This window comes from Coenobita brevimanus, chromosome 107 (assembly GCF_032717465.1).
Source record: "Coenobita brevimanus isolate Jiangsu-jjx chromosome 107, ASM3271746v2, whole genome shotgun sequence".
Classification (NCBI taxonomy): Eukaryota; Metazoa; Arthropoda; class Malacostraca; order Decapoda; family Coenobitidae; genus Coenobita; species Coenobita brevimanus.
The window spans coordinates 23980088-23999755 of record NC_137060.1 but is presented as its reverse complement, the minus strand read 5'-3'; the positions used below and the strand labels follow the sequence as shown (position 1 = coordinate 23999755).

The window sequence follows — 19668 nt, the reverse complement described above, 5'->3', positions numbered from 1 at the left end:
GGAAATTACATAATGGTCTAATCTAAACCCATGAGAATTTAACTGATGTTGAGTTTTGGTTACAAAGAATAATAAAAGAAAGTTTCAGCTTGACATTCAGAATTTACAGAGAATATTTTTTGCCGAAGAAAATAAAAATTGAAATCTCTATCCAAATTCCCCCCCCCCCCCAAAAAAAAAAAAATCATTACAGCTTTCAATCTCTCTCTCTCTCTCTAAATAACAGCACTGGAAAAAGACTAACATTTCTGCACCAAGTCGAAGATTGCGTCAAAAAGCGTACACACGAAAACAACATGGCGGTGGGGTGAAGTGGACAGTGTGTGTGTGTGTGTGTGTGTGTGTGTGTGTGTGTGTGTGTGTGTGTGTGTGTGGATCTGCCTGGCTATCCGTCCATCGAATTAAGAGCAAATATACCTGCCTATAAATAATCTCTCTCTCTCTCTCTCTCTCTCTCTCTCATGAAGACAAATCTGGTGAATTATCGGGGGAGCGGCTCCAGAAGTTAAGGGGCCACGTCAAGAACCATACATCTCCGGCAATTAGAGAGAGAGAGAGAGAGAGAGAGAGAGAGAGACTTAACGATTCAAGATATATACAAACAGATATATGGGTTCTGAGAGAAAGTAGCGTATGGATAGATGCAGATAGATAGATAAACAGGTAGACAGACAGGCATAGATACAGGGAAACATACGAGGACGAAAGAGGAATTAAAAAAAAGGTTTCAACTCTCTCTCTCTCTCTCTCTCTCTTTCTTTCTCTCTCTCTCTCTCTCCAGGCCGTCACATTTATCTTGCAATTATGTTCACAGTAGGAGACCATGACGGAGACTATTTCTTTACTCTCCTTTTCCTCCTCTTCTCTCTCTTTCTCCCTCTCAAACTTCATAACCATATTTTCCCTACAAATCACACATAGGTCCACATACATGTAATTTATATATTTCTGCAATAAGAATGACCTCTCTGACTGGAAAGGCTTATCTTTTAATCCCTTCACTAGGCTCTCTCTCTCTCTCTCCCTCTCTCTCACCTGGCTACCACCGTAAAATTAACATCGTCAGAAAAAGATGAAAATATTAATATTATTAAAGTATAACAAAGACGGAGTTGTCAGGTACGTGAGAACTTAAAATTGCTTAAGTTAGTGGTAATGACTTGGGAGCTGGTGTGTGTGTGTGTGTGTGTGTGTGTGTGTGTGTGTGTGTGTGTGTGTGTGTGTTTCAGTCTTCCCCTCCCTCCCCTTCCTACTCTATCCCCTCCCTGTATCCTTCCCCCTTCCTTCCTCCTCCCCGTCCCCTCCCCTCCCCCTCCTCAGTAACGAGCTGGTCTGAATCTGCCCCCACCCCTCCCCCACACTGATGCCAAATTACATTATAGCTGGAAGATGGTGCCATGGGGGGAGGGGTGGAGGGGAAGGGGGAGTGGAAGGGAAGAACAGAGGGGGAAGAGAAGGAGTAGGAGGAAGTTACATAGAAAAGGAGGGGGATAGGGGGACAGAGGTGGCAGGGAAGGGGAGGGGAGGGAGAAGTGACATGGAGACTAGGGAGGGGGTTGGAGCAGAGGCGGTTGAGAAGGAAAAGTCAGGGATACTGCACGAAATGGGAGTGGGGAAGAAGAAGGCAGATGGGAAGTGAAGGGGGCAGAGGAGGAGAGACGGAAGAAGATAAGTAATGGGGAGGAAAGACGGAAGAGAAGAGAGAAGATGGGGAGGAAGTTGGTAGGGAAAAATGGGAGATGGCTGGGAAGAACGAGTATGGGATGGAATAGAAGAGGACAGTGACGCAAAAGTGGTCTAGCAATCCATTTATCCAACGAACATTGCTTGAACTCGGTTATTCATCAAAGCATCTACCTAACAGTCACCTACCATTCACAACCATCACTTATTCAAACTTCCTATGCACCAATCTATCCATCTATCAATATATACACCCATCCATCTAGCTTACTCACTCATCACTCAATCTACCATTCACTCGTTATAGTCTGAACCTGTGCCAATCCATCCATCGATATCACCTATAGCCTACCCATCTCACCTGGACCCTAGCCTCGGACAGCCCTAGCCTCTGCGATAGTTCCTCCCTCATGAACGCATCGGGATAGTGGGTCTCGTCAAACAGCCTTTCAAGCTCGTTAAGTTGTTCCAATGTGAAGTTGGTGCGGGACCGTCGCTGTTTGACCTGATGTGTGCGGGAAAAGTAATACCTCAACTTCATCCGGCATTAGGAAGGCCACATTTAGACTATGGCATGCAATTTTGGTGTCCGAAATATAGAATGGACAAAAAATCGAAGTATATACGGTGATGGGAGACGATATATGAACCAATTTATCAATCTATCCTATTATCCACAATCTTTACGGTATATTCATCATTATATTTTACTATCCGAATATATTCGTTGTTTCCATCCGTCTATCCAGCCATCCACCCTTACATCAACCCACCTTCTGGTGTGATGTTTCCTCCTTGCCGTCTTGTTCCCTCTTGCCCTGGCCCTGCTGGGGGGGCGGAGGCGAGGCCGAGGACGGGGTAGGGGGCGGCTTGCTACTGGGGGGAGTGGGGGACGTGCTGGTGGGGGGAGGTGGGGGCGCAGAGGGAGGCGTGGTATCCTCCTCCAGCTTCACACTTAACCCTGATATAGCGGGGGTGGAAGTGTTAGTAGTTGTTAGTTGGTTAGTACAAGTTAGAAAAATGAGATGTGTTAGAAATTACTACAGTTACCTTCGCCAAGGAGATTAAGGTTTGGGCTCAGTTTCTTTGTCTATCATCAATATTATGGAAAAACAACTGAACGGAATTACACTAAATTCAAAATGCTGATTGAGAAGCATCAGAGGAACAAGTGAATACATTTAGTAATAAAAAAGGGAGGGGGGGTCAAAGGTCAAGGTCATGAAAACACAACGGGGGATGGTGACGCCTTGGCGGAGGTATGCACTCTGAGTACTCGGTGTTACACTCTGCTAGCTGTGTTAGAAAATTGTTAGTTTATGCTAGAAGATTCTGGGCTGTCATTAACTTGGTTGTATGTAATGTATCAGATAAATGTTAGTTGTGTTGGTGAGTCAGTGGGAGTGTTAGAAACTTAATTGTTAATTGTGACAGAAAGTGGCAGGCTGGTTGCTAAGTTAGATATATGCCTGAACAATGCTGCCTACGTTTTGCATGCTACAATATTATTAGTTGCTGTGTTAGCAGGCTAGGTTAGAACACTGAAATTTGCTTTGTTAGTTACTAGAAAATCACTAGTTTCTGTATTAGTAAGAGAAGTGCCAGAAAACTGCTGGCTGTCCTTTGTCGTCATTACTTTTATCACGAGTCAAAATGTGCTTACAACTTTTTCAAACTGACCCCAGGTAAGTGTGCTTGTTGTTGTTGCTGTTCTTGGCCGAAGCTCATTTGGAATAAACCCAGTGGACCGCAAGAAAATGGCAACTTTAACCGGTCTCTCCCTGAGAACTTTTGTTGAGGTTGTGCTGAGGATTTTTTTTTTATTATTGTAACAGTGAGATATGTGTGATTACAGGCCTTCATGAAAACAAGGTACTACTTTATTCCCCCCCCCTTCCCTCCCTCTCTCTCTCTCTCTTTCTTTACCTAACTGACTGGACATAGTAGGTTATGTGAAGCGCTTCTACACACACACACACACACACACACACACACACACACACACACACACACATTCCATTACACAACCCGGAAATAAAGTAGAGGCTCAGCGCTGGATTGTGAGGCGGAATTAGCGCCCGGCGGAAAGGAGCTTGAGAGAGAGAGAGAGAGAGAGAGAGAGAGAGAGAGAGAGAGAGAGAGAGAGAGAGAGAGAGAGAGAGAGAGAGAGAGAGAGAGAGAGAGAGAGAGAGAGAGAGAGAGAGAGAGAGAATGTACGTCTGCATGTATGGACGTTTGTATGGTGAAAGGGAATGATTAGTGTGTAGATAATCATGTATACGTAAACGGACTTATGTTTTTTTTTTTTTTTATGCGAGGAAGAAGGAACCAAAGGCCATGAGCCCGCAGTAACAGTTCCCTCCAAGAGAAAAACAAAATACAATAGAGAGCCAAATTCAAGATCCGATCATTTTGAGATGCCTGGACACACTGCGTTTGAAAGACTGGAGATCATAGGCAGGAGGAAATACAGACAGAGGGAGACAGTTCCAGAGCTGACCTGTTGCATGAATGAAAGACTGGGAGTAACGGTTAACTCTTGCATTAGAGAGTTGGACAGAAAAGGGATGAGAGTTTGCTGCCAGACGGGTGCTACGCGCCCGTCGTAGAGGTGGAGGAATGCAAGCAGACAGTTCAGAGGAGCAGTGACCATTAAAGTAGCGATAGAAAAGAGATAAAGATGCAACAGTGCGGCGAAGAGACAGAGATTGAAGGGAGTCAGTAAGAGGAGGAGAGTTAATGAGACGAAAAGCCTTTGACTCCACCCTATTGAGAAGAGCTGTATGTGGGGAGCCTCCCCACACATGAGAGTTGTACTCCACACAGGGGCGGATAAAACCCCTGTATAGAGTCAACAATTGTGCAGGGGTAAAGAAAGAGCGGAGTCGGCTTAGCACACCCAATCTCTTGGAAGCAGATTTTACAAGAGATGCAATATGATCTTTCCAAGATAAGTCCCGAGTAAATGAAACCCCAAGCATGTTCAAGGATGATGCAGGATTAATCTGAATATTATTAAACATTAGTGGGTATACCTGTGGAAGATTTTGTCGGGTTGATAGGTGTAAGAACTGAGTCTTAGAAGCATTAAAGACAACCATATTATTTTTACCCCAGTCAGAGATATGAGCCAAGTCAGACATTAGGTGTGCCATAGCTTCATCCCTTGTTTCTTGAAGTAACTGTTGAGATGGGCGTTGCGGGAACCGAATGGAAAGGTGAAGGGTGGAGTCATCAGCGTATGAGTGGATAGAGTTAGATGTACAGCTTAGAAGATCATTGATGAATAAAAGGAAGAGAGTTGGTGATAGGACAGAGCCCTGAGGAACACCACTGTTGATAGATCTAGGATAAGAACGATGGCCGTCTACGACAGCAGCTATAGAACGACCAGAAAGGAAGCTAGCGATGAAGGTACAGATAGAAGGATAGAAACCGTAGGAGGACAGTTTGGAAATTAAAGATTTATGCCAGACTCGATCGAAAGCCTTTGAGATGTCAAGTGCAATGGCAAAGCTTTCGCCAAAGTCCCGAAAGGAGGATGACCAGGAGTCTGAAAGGTAGGTGAGAAGATCGCCAGTGGAGCGTCCCTGACGGAACCCATACTGACGATCGGAAAGAAGGTTGTGATAGGAAAGATGCCTTAAAATTTTTTTATTAAGAATTGACTCGAAAACTTTTGAAATACAGGACGTTAAAGCAATTGGACGATAGTTGGAGGGTTGGGAGTGGTCACCCTTCTTTGGGACTGGCTGAATGAGAGCAAACTTCCAGCAAGAAGGAAAGGTACAAGTTGACAGACAAAGGCGAAATAGTTTGCCTAGGCAGGGTGTAAGCACAGAAGCACAGTTTTTGAGAACAACAGGAGGGACCCCATCAGGCCCATATGCCTTGTTAGTACTGAGGCCAGTAATGGCAGAAAATACATCAACTGAAGAAATTTTAATGTCAGCCATGAGGAAGTCAGAGGGGGGAAGTGATGGAGGAACAGCACCGGAATCGTCTAAGGTGGAATTGGAGGAGAAAGTCTGTGCAAAGAGATCTGCTTTATCAGTAGAAGAAATAGCTACAGAACCATCAGAGTAGAAAAGAGGAGGGAAGGATGATGAGGTAAAGTTGTTAGAAAGATTTTTGGCAAGGTGCATGCATGTACCCGAATGTATGTATACATGTACAGTATGTGTATTAAGTGGGACTCTGATGTGTACGAATATGTACGTCTGTTATTTATGCATTTATATGTGGAAACGGGTTTGTATATCTATTTATATGTATGTATGTATGTGCGTGTAAATACGAGATTATGTAGCCTCTCCGGCCTTATAATTGGAGTGAGGAGTAATATCCGGGTTGCGTAGTGGTTATCCTTACATAAATACGCGCTGTGTAGTGGCTGTGTGTTAGCGGAGCCAGTCATTTCCTCCTCCTTCACGACTTAACCCCGTGTCTTGGTTGATTTGGTCCAGGAGCGAGATATGGGCAGGATTAGAGGGTAAGATTGAGGTTAGGTTTAATATGTGTACGGAAACATAACTTGATATAGCATTTTCGGGTTGGATAGACGGATAGATAGACGGATAGATATAGAGAGAGACAGATAAGTTAGATAATTATAGATAGACGAAGATAGTTGCTGTTACAGATGCATAAATAGATTGATACATACAGATAAAAAGATACTGGAAGACAGTTATTTACAAAGAATTACAGATAAACACAGATGCATATAACTAATTCGGAATAATATATATCTATGTGAGAAGGGTTAAAATTGGCTAATAGGTGAAATAATGACAAGGTTGGTTGGAGCCCCGGTTGAAAATGCCACTCTAAATAGTAACGCTTCAAACTTAGACGTGAAAGCATCGTTCTCGCCTCAGTCCATCCTCCTCCTCTTTATATCAACTTTTATTCCACTCCATGTTTCTTTATTAGCTCTCTCTCTCTCTGCTACATCCCCTTCCTACCTTGTAGAAGTCCGCTACTCGTCACTCTCCTTCCCCATTCCCCCCTCTATCCTCCCTTCCTCCTCTCTCCGTCCATCCCTCCTCTCTCTCTCACCGTCCATTCTTCTCTCTTCCCTCCCTTTTCCATCTTTGCTTCCCCTTCCTTCCTCCAGCCATTCTTTTTCTCTCTCCACCCTTTTCCATCTTTGCCTCCCTTTCTTTCATCCCTCCTTCCTCCCTCCCTTCTCTCTCCTTCCTCCCTCCCTCCACCTCTTCTCCCTGTCTTCTCTCCCTCCTTCCTCCCTCCCTCCACCCCTCCCCGTCTCCACGTTATCATTCCTCAGCGCACCATTAGTCCTGAAGGTCCACCAACTCCCGGCAAGACAAACCCGGCAGTCCCCGCCCTCCCTCATTATCACCGCTCACTCACTCACTCACACGCCCGTCAAGAATTCATTCACTCACTTTCTCACACGATTTCTCAAACATCGGGGAAGGCACCGTGTCGAATTTTAAGATACACCAGCAGCAGAATCGGACTCTTAACTTCACAACGAGGCGATTTGTTCTGAGTAAAGCGAAGTCGTTTGGACAAGGAGCGTCCCAGGGTAGCAGGTTACGGCAGAGCAGAATATTAACGAAAACTACTTTAATCACCTGAAGTAAACCAGAATCAAGATGTACACAGACTGAAGGGGCAACTGGGGCTGTTCTGAACGTCTGGAAGAATCCACTACGTCTTACAAGAGGAAAACAAAGAGTATCATGAATAACACTGCCGTCCATAATTAAGAGGCGTATTACATTCCACTTTATTTAGCTCCAAAAAACAACGTAACTACAGTGATAAAGGTTAAGTCTCTCTCTCTCTCTCTCTCTCTCCAGAATTCATTTCATGTGGTCATTCTTTTTCCCCCTCCCTCCCCCACTCCCAGTCTTCTCTTTCTCCCCCTCCCTCTCCCTCCCTTTCCATACATCAGCACATCCTTCCCACTGTCTGCCTCAGATGGAAGGAAGGAAGAGGAATTGGAAAAGGGAGGTGGGAGAGAAAAAAGGAAGAGGCAAAGGGAAAGCAGGAAGACAGAAGTGGGTGGGGGGAGGGAGGAAGAAAAGACACGAAAGAGGGAAGGAAGAAGAGAACCGAAGATGGGAGATAAGAGAGGGGGGAAGGAAGGAAGGAAGGAAGGAAGGAAGGAAGGAAGGAAGGAAGGAAGGAAGGGTGGGAGGGAGGGAATAATTGTGTTAGTGAGGGAAGTAATCTCTCCCTCACACTCATAATACTGATATTGATTCTCTCTCTCTCTCTCTCTCGTCATGGTCATTCATTTCCTCCCTCCCTCTCTCCTCCCCCTCCCTCTCTCTCGAACAGACAGAGACCGATAGTCAAACGCACCCATATACCCTGCGTGGAGATAATAAGGACAAGAAGAGCGTGAAGTATGTGGTGGTAATGACAGTGAGTGAGCCAGCGATGGTGTGTGTGTGTGTGTGTGTGTGTGTGTGTGTGTGTGTGTGTGTGTGTGTGTGTGTGTGTGTGTGTGTAAACAGAATCTAACATACACAAACATGCCAAATAAACTTATGCACTCAAAACACACACACACACACACACACACAGAGGCGGTGAGTGAGAGGGTGGTGGACGCAGCAGCAAATTGATTACCAATATCAAATCCAATCAAGTGGTGAACCCCGTTAGAGCGCCCCCGATCACCTACATTACCCCCACCGCTCCTAATTAAAGAGGTCCACAGCCTAACTCGAAGGAAGCAGCGGAAGGGAGGAATAAACATGAATTAAACAATCAAATAAATAAATAAACAGAACACCCAGTAAAGAACCACAGAAATAAATAAACCTAGATACACAAAGCTAAGACCACCCTCAGAATGTAAAAAGTGATGATGATGATGATAATGATAATGATTAGCGCCGTTAATAATAAATGCGATAATACCTGCTAACATCCATGAAAAATAAACACAATAAAAAAAGAACACTAACCATAAAGAAATAAAAGCAGGCATGTGAAATAAAAATAATTACAGAGCATGTAAGAAGATGCTACATAATATAATTCCCTTGTCACAAACACATAATTAACAAACACAAAATTAAGGGAGGTAACCAAGCACAAACAAACAAACACACGCAGTAACAAGATAACTGATTGATTATATGTGCCTAATACACCTCACACACACACACACACACACACACACACACACACACAAAATCACCACTGTTCTTAATACAAATACACGAACCTACAAGCAAACACACACACACACACACACACACACACACACACACACACACACACACACACACACGTACATCAACTCCACCTAGAGAAAACAAAAAAACTCTACACTAGTCGCTGGTGACATTAAAAACAAACATTTGAGATATATGACTGCAGTTTTTTGCCACCCTTCTCGCTACGCCCCTCGCTTTATTTTGCTTTCCTCTCTCTCTCTCTTAAATTCATCGCTTAAAATTAACGGTATTGGTTAGCGTTGTTATGAAAGGTGAGGATAGGAGAGATGATGATGATGAGGGAATAAGAGAGAGAGGGGAGAGGAGAAAGGGGAAGGAGGGAGAGGAAGAATAGACAGAGGGGAGAGAAGAGAGGGAGACACAGAATTGGAAATGAGAGAGAGAGAGAGAGAGAGTCCTTACTATGCCGTTTGGCCATATTACTGGAAAGACTTACTCTCTAATTATGGATGTTCAATAAAAGGCAGATTCGACAGGAGAGGAGGGAAGGGAAGGGAAGGGAAGGGAAGGGATGGGATGGGATGGGAAAGGAGAGAAGAGAAGAGAGAAACGTGTTAAGGAAGCAAGAGACTGAGGAACAGAAAAAAATAAATCACATCAGACTACTAAAGCAAAGAATAGCAGATGAGAGCCAAGTGGTTGTAGATATGTCCAGACGTGTAAATAAAAGACTGAGGGGATCCACAAACTCTGGGATTAGACAGTGAAGTGCGCAGAGAATAAGAAGAGAGATTAAGTACTGGTAACATAAAAGACAGCAACTAAAACAGGCATGAGGACAGGTTAATTACAGGTAAAATGAGTAGAATATAACGGGTGAGGAAAATACTAGACAGGTAAAAGAGCACAATGTAACAGGTAAGAGGAAAGGTTAAATACAGGTAAAATTAGAGCACAGAATGTAACTGGTGAGAGGAAAGCTTTTAGAGAGCAGAATGTAACAGGTACAAGGAAATGATTTCACAGATAAAACAATGGCAAAACGTAAGAGGTAAGAGTAAAGGTTAATTACAGGTAAAATAAGAACTGAAGATATAAATAAAATAAACTAATACCAGAGGGGAATAAAAGGCAGTGTGAGTGTAGTGGTATCAATATCCTGTAATGGTAACACACAATGCCCGGTTACACCCACCATTCACTGCCTATTAACTCAATTGAATAGCGCTCTCTCTGATTCGTGTGTGTGTGTGTGTGTGTGTGTGTGTTTAAGCGAATGTGTGTATATATACCTGTACCATATGTATGTATTAATGTATATATTGGTGCCTGTATGTGTATAACTGCCTGTGTGTGTGTGTGTGTGTGTGTGTGTGTGTGTGTGTGTGTGTGTGTGTGTGTGTGTGTGCGCGTGTGTGTGTGTGTGTGTGTGTGTATGGATGGATGTGTGTATTTGGCTGTATGTATGAATCCGTGCATAAGAGACTGTATGTATGTATGTATGTATCAAACCCTATGTATGTATGGATGTATCAAACCCTATGTATGTACGTATCAAACCCATTATGGAGAGGTGAGATGAGGTGAAGGGCTACAGGTAAGCAAGAAATTACCCGGTTAGGCCCACGATATAATTTGTTTCAGACGTGCTGGGCTTCAATAGGTTAAAAGGCAGGTGACAGACACAAGCCCCTGATGGCACTGCATGATCTATACAACCAGTCGACCTCAAGGGGATTCGAATGTGTGTGCGGCAAATACGTGATCTTTGACTTTACACGAGCGTCATATTACTACAGGGAAATACAGAAAACCACATATTACGGTAGAGAAATATAGAAAACCACATATGACTGTAGGGAAATATAGAAAACCAGAGGGATAGATAAAAAGACAGACAGACACGCGGATAAACTAGACAGACGGACAGACAAGTATCGACTGAAAGAGATAAAACAGATACATATAAATCGATACAGAAAATACACAAGCAGATAGCGAGGCACACGTCAGATAAACACATGCAAGCAGACAGACAGACAGAAAGGCAGACAGACAGACAAAGAAGACAGACACAGATAAAATGGAAGACGGAGGGACAGACACATAAGGACAACCATGTAGAGAGAGAAATAACCAATCACCTTATTCCTCATCAACCAATCAAGGTATCCCATAGGCTACTCCCCTCACAGGTAACAACACTCTAGTTTATTAATTAATACACCTTACAGGTAACACTGATGCTTACACCTTCAAGTGTGTGTGTGTGTGTGTGTGTGTGTGTGTGTGTGTGTGTGTGTGTGTGTGTGTGTGAGAGAGAGAGAGAGAGAGAGAGAGAGAGAGAGAGAGAGAACCAAGACGTGATCAGTGAAGATTGAGAGGAAGGCAGGAGGCGAAGGGAAGGTAATCGGACCCATTAGAGGTTTAATTACCAAATGGCCTCGTTAATGGGATAGATAAATAGACAGACAGAGAGCCTGATAGATAAATAAGCATTCTGTGTTATTTCAGGGAACGAATATGATGGAAAGCAACGAAAATAAGACTGTGAGAAGAAAAAGTTAAAGAGAAGTGAGAAAACGAGAGAGAGAGAGAGTCAAATCGGTGGAAGGAGAGACTTAGAGGAAGGCAGGAGGCGAAGGGAAGGTAATCGGGGCCATTAGGAGTGTAATTACCAAATGGCCTTGTTAATGCCCGCCTTCATTGCAGCCACATCGTGCAGCCTGTCCACGGGGGCGACTCCAGCTGCTTCATCCGCGCTTCGCTTTGCTTCAGACCTGTTTCGTTCTGGTGTGATCAGATTCGATTACTTTTTGGTCTAATTATTTTTTGGGGGGAGATTCTGTTTGTCTTTAATGTGTGTATGTTTATGTAATTCTTCTTTGCGCGAGCGCGACCGCATTTCCTGATTATTTGGTTAGTTACGATTATAAATTAATTTATTTTACCTAATCCGATGGAATTTCGGTGATTTAACTGATATTTCAATCCAATTTACCACATCGAGTCACTATGATCTCTTGAATCCAAGTACCTCCCTCTATCTATCTACCTTTACATATAATGGGAGGAAAGTGACGAGGATATGAGGCGAATAAGTGGAACATTTTGGGAAGTCAGATGGTAGGAAATAAGGATGTAGTGAGTGAAACATTCTGAAAATACGCGGCGAAGGTAAGAGAGGGGAATGAACCACCACTTCAAAAATAAACGCGGGCGAAGCAGCATGGGAAGTGGACAAAGAAAGAAGACAAGGGAGGGTGTGAGCGATAACGTTTAGAAACAGAGGCGAGCGAAACAATACGGGAAGCGTACGAATAAATAAGATGCGTGGGTGTGTGAGCGCTAACTTGAGGGTGAGATAATTATATGGAGGGCGATTGGCAGCGGAGTCTCTGGGCCGATGACCTAATTAGACAAAGTAATTAGACAGAGTAATTGCCAGACTCTTAGGGTACAAGGGGGGGAAGGGGATTGGGGGAGGGTAAGGAGGTGGACGAGGATATAATGAGAGAGAGAGAGAGAGAGAGAGATGGGGGATGGCGGTAGGGCTCATGGAGAGGAGGGGAACGGGGGTAGGAAAAGGAGGGAATAAGGGACAGGGAGGGCAGCGATAAGAGGGTAGGGTAAAATGTGATGGGAAGGGTAAGGCAGAGGGCAGGGAAGGTAGGAAGAGGGACACAATAGGGGTGAGAAGGGTTAGGCAGGGTAGGGCAAGGATACAGACAGGGTGGGGTAAGGCACGGGAGGGCCGGGGTAGGGTAGGGCAGGGAGATGGACAGGGTGGGGTAGGGGTAATTTAAACATGGCTAAAATTATCCTAAGAGTTACACAGGGCTCTCTCTCTCTCTCTCTCTCATCACCCGTTCCGCTAGGGTTAACTGTTCAATAATGCCAGTCTAGCCCCGGGACCCTACGCAAAGGAGGAATTACGGGACTAAATCTTACGTATTAACGGGACGATTTATAACAAAGCCGAAGAAAACCTACACGTAAAATCGGAAGCGTTCACACAGGGGCGAAAATCCCAACACATCGGCAGGCAATCTCGCCCTTATCCCCCTAAAGGCCAATTTCAGGGAACCAATCAAAACCAATCCCCTTGCTTAAATGACCACTCAAGCAATTAACACTACAGCCTCTCTCTCTCTCTCTACCTACCTAGCTATTTATTTATCTATTTCTTAAGTAAGTTTGTCATGGTTAAAAGAGAACAGTAAAGGAAGATTCTCTCTCTCTACTTACCTGGCTATCTATCTATTTATCTCAAGTTACTTTTATCACTAAGACAACAATAAAAGTGGATCTCTCTCTCTCTCTCTCTCTCTCTCTCTCTCTCTCCTGGGGCTGGTCTTTCCCAATCTTTGCTAATTCTTCCTAATCCCTTGGACAATCCTTCCAAATTGCCTTTCTAATTCAATCTTTGAGAGAGAGAGAGAGAGAGAGAGAGAGAGGGCTGGATTTATGACAGAGCTGTGAAATATAGCTTGTATACCGAACCAATCTATCTATTTATCTATCAAATCGATGGCCCTTTGGATTTATGAGAGGAATTATTGCTTGAGTTTCGTCCCTATGTATCTACCTGTCTATCTATCTATTATCAGTCTGTCCCTCTGCATCCATCCACCCTATCTATCTAGCTATCATTTATCTATCCATTTGTGCTTATCAATCTATCCCTGCTTTCCATCCACCCATCCTTCCATTCATCCACCTCGATATCTATCCATCTATATTATCCATCCTTTCAATCATGTATCTGTCCATCTATCTATCTATTCGTCTGTCTGCCTGCCTACCTATCTATCATTCTGCCTTTCTATCTATCTATCCATCTATCTCTCTGCCCATCTATCTATCAATTCCTCACCTATTTACCAGCCAAGGATATTATTAACTACACGCGATACAAATACAATATTATCTTTTATGTCTTTATCTGCTTATTTACTGTCTGATGCCGCATCCTGTGAGGGGACGGCCACCAAAACAGGATCCCAGCATTTTTTACATTAACAACTGCTGCTACAACTATTAAAACCACTACTACCACAACTACACCCTCACCTACCACCACAACTACCACCACTACAACCATTCTCTCCCTCACTACCACAACTATTCCCTATGGGTACTTCCCTTACTCTCCGTAATTGACCACACTCCCTCCCTCCCTCCCTCCCTCCATCTCCATATCCCCCACCTCCCTGTCCCCATTCCCTCCTTCCCCCTGCCTCTCCGTCTGTTCCTACCTCCCTTTATTCCTCCCATCCTCCCTCTCTCCATATCTCCTAGTATAGCCCCGTCCCTCCCCTTCTCCAATGTTCATCCCCCATCCCTCCCTCTTTCTCCACATCCCTCCCTCCCCTTTTCTCTCCCTTCCTCCCCCTCTCCCTGCCTGCCTTGCTCCGTCTATTAATCTACCACCATCAATTTACTAACGCACTCCATCAGTATCCATCGCTGCCCCAAATACATAAACTGCAAAAATATATACACACACAGAGGCCGACTCAAAAATATATATACACACACATACAATATACACTAGTCCTGATAACTAAAGATATGCGACACGACAACATGATGGGACTGGATTCTGTGTCGGATTCTTATTTCGTATACGTATTATTTATCAGTGTAGGATTTACGTATGGATTGGTCACAGCATTTCTTCTATAACTACTATGTTACTGCTATAATTATATCTACCACTACTTCTACTTCTACTAATAGTTGTAGTAGTAATGGTAGCAGTGGTAGTAAGGATAGTAGTGTTAATAATAATAATAATAATAATAATACCACCTCCATAAATACACTTACACAAATTAATGGTATCACGTACACGCACAAACAGCACTTCATATCACACACATGTTCAAGAAAAACACACATTCACATAAACACATCGTCAACCCCCCCTCCACACACACACAAAAACAATTCATACGCATCCAAACATAAGCCACTACCAAACAAGATTTCTCTCTCTCTCTCTCTCTCTCTCACGGATAATCAGGACTACATAGGTTAAAGCACCGTGTAATACCCTGGGGAACTTTCCTCCCTCTCTCCATCCCTCCCTCCTCGCCCTCTCTTTCTCCCTCTCCCTCCCTATATCTTTTTCTACCTCCTTTTTCCTCCACCTCCCTCCTTCTCTTCATCTCTTTTTCCTTTTTTTCCTTATTTTCCTTCCATTCACACTCACACACACACACACTTTCATACATATTCCCACACACAAATCACAAGTTTCTATAAATTAAACACGACGCTACACTGCTCTTCCCCAATAAAAGGTTCACAGCTAAAGTTCAAAGTGTAATTAGTGTCAGTTTTATTGCTGGTTCTTATCATTTATACTGTTGTTGTAAATGTTGTCAGGGTTGGAAGCAATATTGATAGGCTTCTCTCTTCCTTCCTTATCTCTCCTCTTTTTCTTCCTTCCTCCCTCTCCACTCCTCTACTATATAATCCCTTTCTTCCCTCCTTATCTCCCCTCTTTTTCTCGCTTCCTCCCTCTCCATCTCTTCACTTCTCGACTATATAATCCCTCTCTTCCCTCCCTCTTCATCAATTTTTTTCTCCCATCAACTTCTCCCAGTCTTCATACCCCCTTTCCACCACCTTGTCTACTTCTTAAAAAAAAAAAGTGGGGGGGGCCTTCCCTTCCCTCCCCATTCCATTCTCTTTCCTTCCTCCTTCCCCTCCCCTCTCACCATCAGTCCAGCTCCCTTCCTTCCCCCTCTCATTCACTATTTCATACTTTCCCCTCTCTCTCTCTTCTCCACACTCACTCACACACCCTCTCTCTCTCTCTCTCTCTCTCTCTCATCTCCACACTCACTCACACACCCTCTCTCTCTCTCTCTCTCTCATCTCCACACTTACTCACCCCCCCCTCTCTCTCTCTCTCTCTCTCTCATCTCCACACTCACTCATACACCCTCTCTCTCTCATCTACACACTCACACACCCACTCTCTCTCTCTCTCATCTACACACTCACTCACACCCACTCTCTCTCTCTTTCCCACCCTTTTTCAGCCGGGCCAATAAATCACGGATCCCTGTGCCCCTGAGCGATATGAACTGGAGCCGACCTATAAAATCGAATTAAACTGCACTCCCAAGAGGCACATTTTCACTTGCTTTCGAACTTTGGATTCAGGGTAGGGACAGGCGATTCTTGTAATGGGTGGGGCCTGATCGAGTTACGGGGTGAGGTGCTGAGTGGAGGGAGGGGAGGGGAGGGGAGGAAGGAAGAGAAGAGGAGAGGAGAGAGAGAGAGAGAGAGAGAGAGAGAGAGAGAGAGAGAGAGAGAGATTTGCTTGCTTGACAGATTGTGGATAGGACGTAAAACGATACTATTACCCTCTATTTATCTATTCTGTCAATTCATCTATTCGTCTATCAATAGCCAGACGCCTTAATCCCGGAAGAGGTGACCACAAACAAATCGCCTGCTAGTCACTCTGTCTTCTGCCATCAGGCTGCCATGTCTCTCACTCACATTCCCCCTTTCCCCCATACACCTCTCCAACCCAACCCTCCATCTCATCCTCGGTCTCCTCCATCCCTCTCCACCTCAAACACTCTCCTGGCCAATCTCTCATTCTCCCTTCTCTCCACATGGCCAAACCAACTCAAAGTACTTCCAATGCCTTCCAACACATCCACATCAACACCATCATCCACAACAGCCTAACCTACACAGTGCAATACTATCTGAGGCTAAGCCGGTAATACTTATATTCCCTGACTGTTAGCTATTACAGAAAGAACAGCCACAGGACAATTTAATAAGTGTTAGGTGTGGCACCGTGAAATGTGGAAAGGTGAAGTGAGCTAGTGTGAAATGTGGAAGGGTGAAGTGAGCTAGTGTGAAATGTGGAAGGGTGAAGTGTGGTAGTGTGAGGCGTGGCACTGTCTTCCGCTGCTCTGTAACTATTCTCACCCCGAAGCATTCGCCAGACAAATCCAATTAATTCTGTACCGGTATCAATTCAGTTCAAACACCTATTACACTCCCTAACACATTCTCTCTCTCTCTCAAACACAAGAATCGTCATTACAGAAACTCGTCCTTCCATAAAGTCTATTTCCCTCACAAAACCACTGTCCTTACGTTTTTCAAAACTAATACTTCACAATAATTACAATTCTCCCATGACGGCAGGCAAGCAGCACACACCACGCAACACATATCACTCATTAAGTCCAAGCTTAGGTCTTTCATGCACGCAACTGTCTTTTTCACTGTCCATGACCTTCAGCCATTTAAGTACACTGTGTCGTGAATCTCAAAATATATGGACCTTAAACTGAGCTTTCTTTTTGTGAAATTTCTTTGGGAAGGACTTGCTTTGCGTCACACTAGTCATGGATGAGACAACCCCTGCATGTATTCAGTGTGGGTATTAGCACCAAGGTGATGACGTGAATGTCAGTGACGTCCAGGAGGACTGTTGGACCTCAGGCAACAACCTGTCATATCTATACCTAGTGTCGGATAACAAATATTTACATTACAAAAATCAAAGCCTCTCAGCCTTGTCTTTTTTTTTTTCTTTCTTTTTTTTTTTTTAGAACATATATGCACATGGATATTCGATATTTACGGCATCCGGTCCGAAACCCTTGTGCCGTCATGCGTCTGTCTGTCTGTAATTGAAGGTTTATAGTGAGAGAGTCTGGTGCAGGCGAAGCGAGGTGAGGGGGGCGGGGGGCTGGGGGTGGGGGCAGGCCAGAGTGATCAGCGCCATCTATTGTTCCCGAGGGACCCTAGTCATTACGCCAGAGTTGCCGGTTAGATGTTACTGCTCCATTTATCTTGCGCTCCACGATTTATTTTATATATTTCTTTATTGGCCTGGGGTTGGGATTTCTGTAGTAAGTTTAATATTTTTCCTGGTTTTAGTACGGAACACAGTTCTGTAGTTACTTGAAATATTTTCTGGTTTTACTATACCTACATCTGCAGTAACAAACATGTAACTAATATATATACATAGAGAGAGAGAGAGAGAGAGAGAGAGAGAGAGAGAGAGAGAGAAACACGGTAGTACTAAAAAAATCTTTTGTAACGGTATACATACTTCTGGACTTAATACATATACCGTAACAGTTTTCTTATCTTTCATACAAATGCTGGTACTTATATAAATATGATTTCATACATGAGTCTCATTAGTAGACTATAATACCAGTTGTATTGCTTATGATGGATATTACATAGATATGATGGCTATGTACCAGTTACCGGTTAACTGTTACAAATCAGTCCTCTAATTAGTATCACAGTTGTACCATCTTCTAAATTAGACATCATTATTACCACCACTACCTGCTGTCACAATCACTTTCATCACCATCTTAATAATTCATTCATAACTTCCATCATTAACATGATCACCAACATCACAGTTAACCATACAGCTCCAAGGATTCACTCACAGCTCATCAAAATCTCTGCCGTTAGCTAGAGTTGTCCAGACCATAAGAGTAATGGAACCAGTATTAATACCCTCAGGCTCCAATGTCTCTGATGAAGAAAATCGTCTGGTGTGATATGTAATAAAACGACAGTTAGGCCGACAACGAGGGAACGTGATGTCACCGCTATCGTCAGCAGTCATCACCTTCGTTTTTTTTTTTTAATGTGTCCGACTCTGGGCATAGGCTTTACAGCCTGCTATCAAGGCCCAGCAGTCCTCCTACATACCATACACCTCTACATGTCACTTTATATATATATTAATTAGGGGCTGCTTCATTATTAATTGCTATCAACATTATCATAACACCATCATCATATTAATAACCTCTTTCTCTCTCCATCAACCTAATTATATCACCTTCCTTGTCCCCAAACACCTTCCAAACTCACCTTTCCATTCACCTATCAATAAACTCTTTCTTTCCATCAACCGCGTCCTTACCCCCAAGACCTCTCAAACTCACCTTCCCACTCACTTTCCTTTCCTATTCACCTCTAAACCAACCAACATCCCCCCCCCTCTCTCTCTCTCTCTCGTAGCTCAGCGTTGATTGGCTGGTGTCTGGGATGCCGATAGCCAATGAGCGACCGCCATGAGAGACCTGATGCCTCGCCTCTTTGTTCAAATTGGAGACACGGAGGAGAGAGATACGGGGAGGAAAGAGGAGGAGGGAAGAAATGGAAGGATGGGGGGTGCAGAGGAGAGATGGAGATGGAGGAAAGAGATGAAGATGGAGGGGACGGAGATGGAAGGATGGAGGAGAGGGAGGGATAGAAGAAAGAGACGAAAAAGACTGAGAAAAAAGACGAAGGTATGGAGGAAACAGAAGAAGCTGGGAGGAAAGAAATGGAGAGAGGGTGACTGACTATAACAGAGATGGATAAGCGAAGGAGAGAGATAAGAAACTAGAAAAACAAGTCTTTGAAGGCTCCTGTTCCTTTCGCCTTTCCCTGCCTTTCCTTTCGCCTCCTTCCTGTTTCCTTCTTCCCTTCACAATTTTGCTCCTCGCATCCCTCTTCCCTCCTCCTTGCCCTAACTCCTCTCCCTCCCCACCCTCGCTCTGTAGCAAGGCCAGGAGCGGGGCATATTACCTGTTAGCGCTAATTGCTCTCATTAGCACTCTTACCCCGGCCAGCCTCGCCGTGCTAATAACACTCCTAACATTAAGATTAAGCCCGCTATTAGCACGCACCCTCTAATTAAATAAACACTTTATATAATGGAAAATAAGTCGATACTATCTCGTATTAATTGTCTGCTTATATAATGGAATATTCAAGTCGATCATATTTTTCTTCATATATTGCAAAA

At 43.9% G+C, this 19668-nt stretch overlaps 1 protein-coding gene across 1 annotated transcript in view; it reads right to left on the bottom strand.

Moving 5' to 3' along the window:
• The window catches only part of LOC145416731 (uncharacterized), a 57115-nt gene that overhangs the window by 17216 nt on the left and 20231 nt on the right, over nt 1-19668 (bottom strand). The window contains exons 2-3 of the mRNA XM_080285659.1: nt 2457-2644; nt 2045-2188 (exon numbers count right to left, since the gene is read on the bottom strand). Of these exons, the coding sequence (XP_080141785.1) occupies nt 2045-2188; nt 2457-2644 (332 nt within the window). The remainder of the gene's footprint in view (nt 1-2044; nt 2189-2456; nt 2645-19668) is intronic.